This window comes from Penaeus vannamei, chromosome 24 (assembly GCF_042767895.1).
Source record: "Penaeus vannamei isolate JL-2024 chromosome 24, ASM4276789v1, whole genome shotgun sequence".
Lineage (NCBI taxonomy): Eukaryota > Metazoa > Arthropoda > Malacostraca > Decapoda > Penaeidae > Penaeus > Penaeus vannamei.
The window spans coordinates 35,562,180-35,564,679 of NC_091572.1; the positions used below are offsets into that span (position 1 = coordinate 35,562,180).

The 2,500-nt window shown below is 37.4% G+C and overlaps 1 protein-coding gene across 1 annotated transcript in view; it reads left to right on the forward strand.

The window, feature by feature from the left end:
* Positions 1 to 2,500, forward strand: part of LOC113811247 (uncharacterized) — a 17,355-nt gene that overhangs the window by 6,297 nt on the left and 8,558 nt on the right. Inside the window, exons 3-7 of the mRNA XM_027362941.2 lie at positions 1 to 978; positions 1,228 to 1,356; positions 1,494 to 1,648; positions 1,997 to 2,227; positions 2,486 to 2,500. The exon at positions 1 to 978 is cut by the window's left edge and continues 1,247 nt beyond it; the exon at positions 2,486 to 2,500 is cut by the window's right edge and continues 169 nt beyond it. Of these exons, the coding sequence (XP_027218742.2) occupies positions 1 to 978; positions 1,228 to 1,356; positions 1,494 to 1,648; positions 1,997 to 2,227; positions 2,486 to 2,500 (1,508 nt within the window). The remainder of the gene's footprint in view (positions 979 to 1,227; positions 1,357 to 1,493; positions 1,649 to 1,996; positions 2,228 to 2,485) is intronic.

Below are 2,500 nucleotides of genomic sequence, written 5' to 3' on the forward strand. Positions count from 1 at the left end.
TAGCTACTAGTTCAGCCAAATCCAGTATTTCAACTGTAGATAATGAATTACCTTCAGCAGAAAGGGAAACATCAGCTACAACTGTGCCAATAACCTCTACCTCTGCTAATGTATTGGGTACTACATTAACTGATACAGGTACATCAGAACAGGTTTGTATTCAGCCCTTGCCCAGATCCAGTGTGACGTCTGGATCACAGGACTCACCAGCTTCTTCATCTGATTCTTCAGTGTCAGATATGGTTCCTAGGGCATCAACCTCTTTACTAGCTTACAGTTCATCAGAATCTAGTTCATCAAGTAAAAATGATAGCCTGCCACCATCTGTATCTTCTGATTTAAACCACCTGCAGCTACTTATACTGTCATCAGATTCTTCATCTGAATCGTCCAATGATTCAGTAGGTGTTGTACCATCAACATATTCTGTTGGAGGAGAGAATCAAGCACAAAATTCTATAGAACCACTTTGCTTGGCTCTGCACTCAATAAATTCCCTTCCAGCCCCGTCAACAGCAACAACATCTGAAACATTTGAAACAACCTTTAATGCTATTTCCTCTGAAAGTTTAAGAACAGAGTCCATAGGTCAGGATGGTACAAATGCACAAGAAAATGTCTCCTCTGTACAGTTACCATCATCAGTGTCTTCCTTATTAGCAGCTTCCTCATCCCAGTCATCCTCATCATCATCACCATCTCCAGAAAACGTATCGCTCACAAACACACCCAACTCAGAAAGCAGCCCTCATGTAACAGGATCATCCACTTCAGCTACCAACCAGACTTCCAGAAAATCCACAAAGAGTAGAAATGGTTGGGGGAAAAAAATACCAGAAAATCTCACGCCAGAAGACCTTGATGATGGAGCACTGACTGTGGCGTCTTTAGATGTTACAAGTGACACTAATCATAGGTTGATGAGCCGGGATGCTGAAAGAAAGTATAAAGAAAAACACATCTATTTATCAGGAAGAGGTAAGTTAGCATAAAAATATATATTGTAAGATTTCCTTTCCATAGAATTACCAGATCAGAAAACATACATACGAATATAGGAGTAATACATATCTGTTGGTCAGGAGCTATGAAAACAATAAGAGGATCAAAGAAAGAAATTACAAAATTATTAAGCATTTAGGTTTTTCTTTTTCTTCTTCTTCTTCTTCCTTCAATGTCTGGTCCACTTTAGGACAAACTCCCAAATTAAGATAAATGTGTTTTTAGTACCACAGGCTGGCCAGCAATTACCGAAGGGTCAGCTTCGTCGAGCAGGTCCTTACTTATTAGGGCCAAGGCAAGGCTCGTCTCCAGTTCGCTCTATTGTGCAGTGTCTTGCAAGACGAGTGAAAACTGGTTCGTGGCAGACTTGAATTACATTCTCAGGATGATATAAAGTCAAGAAGAAAAGTGCTCATATGATCTGTATGAAATGCTTATTTAGATAGAAATTTTAAGGAAAGGTGTGTTTGATATATTCATTTTCCATACAGATGATTTCTACACATTGAAGATTTTGACTGTAAGAGAGCCCAGTGAAGCAACCCAGGATGATCGGCAAGGGAAGATGCTCTTGCACACGGAGCACTCCTTGCTGTCCTTGCTTTCGGGTCAAAAGGGTGTCATTCAGCACCATGGACTCTTTCAGGTATGAATGCTGTAGGAGCTGATAAAAGAAAGTTTTGTTTTAGATTTTTGTGAGCAGTTCAGTTTATGCATTGATATTCTTTGTAGAGGAAAAGAAGATTCAAAATATTCTCATAAGGGAACATTATATGGGATTTGAGCTTCCTGTTTTTCCCAAATTAAAGAGAGTGAAAGAAAAAAGAGATTGTATACTGTCATATCTCTTTTCTTCCTTGCATTTGAACTCTTTTGATATGAATGTTAAAACCTAGACTATAGTAATGGAATAAAATACTGTATTAAATATCTCTTTCACCACTTGAAATTTTTGTGTTGTGTAGATTTATTTTTCCAATTCCTTGTGCTGCAGGACTATGCATGTGGGGCTCGTGAGCAGAATGGTGGAACAGTTGTAGCCTCAGGAGGCCTTGTACGTCGCGTTTGTCTGGTCCTAGACTGTGTCATTCCTCATGATTACTGTCCACAAACTGCCGACCTTATCAACCTACAGCACTATGTTATCAATAAGGAGAAGCTGCAGGAGATGGATGCTCTTACAATATTTTACAATATTGTCTCGGTGGTCCATAGCCTTCATGAGGTGTGTTTTACAGGCTCACTTATTTGCTAATGATATTTATTACATGATTTTGTAGGTGATGTAGTCTCCAGTTTCATATTTATTGATTTTGTTGTCATAATTACCATGATCATTTTCTTTCTTTCTTTTACTTTTTCTTTTTCTTTTCTTTTTCTCTTCTTGTTTTTTATTATTATTATTATTATTATTATTATTATTATTATTATTATTATTATTGTCCTAAACATTTAAATTCCATTTAGATATTTTCTTTTCCAGCAAAATGTAGTACAT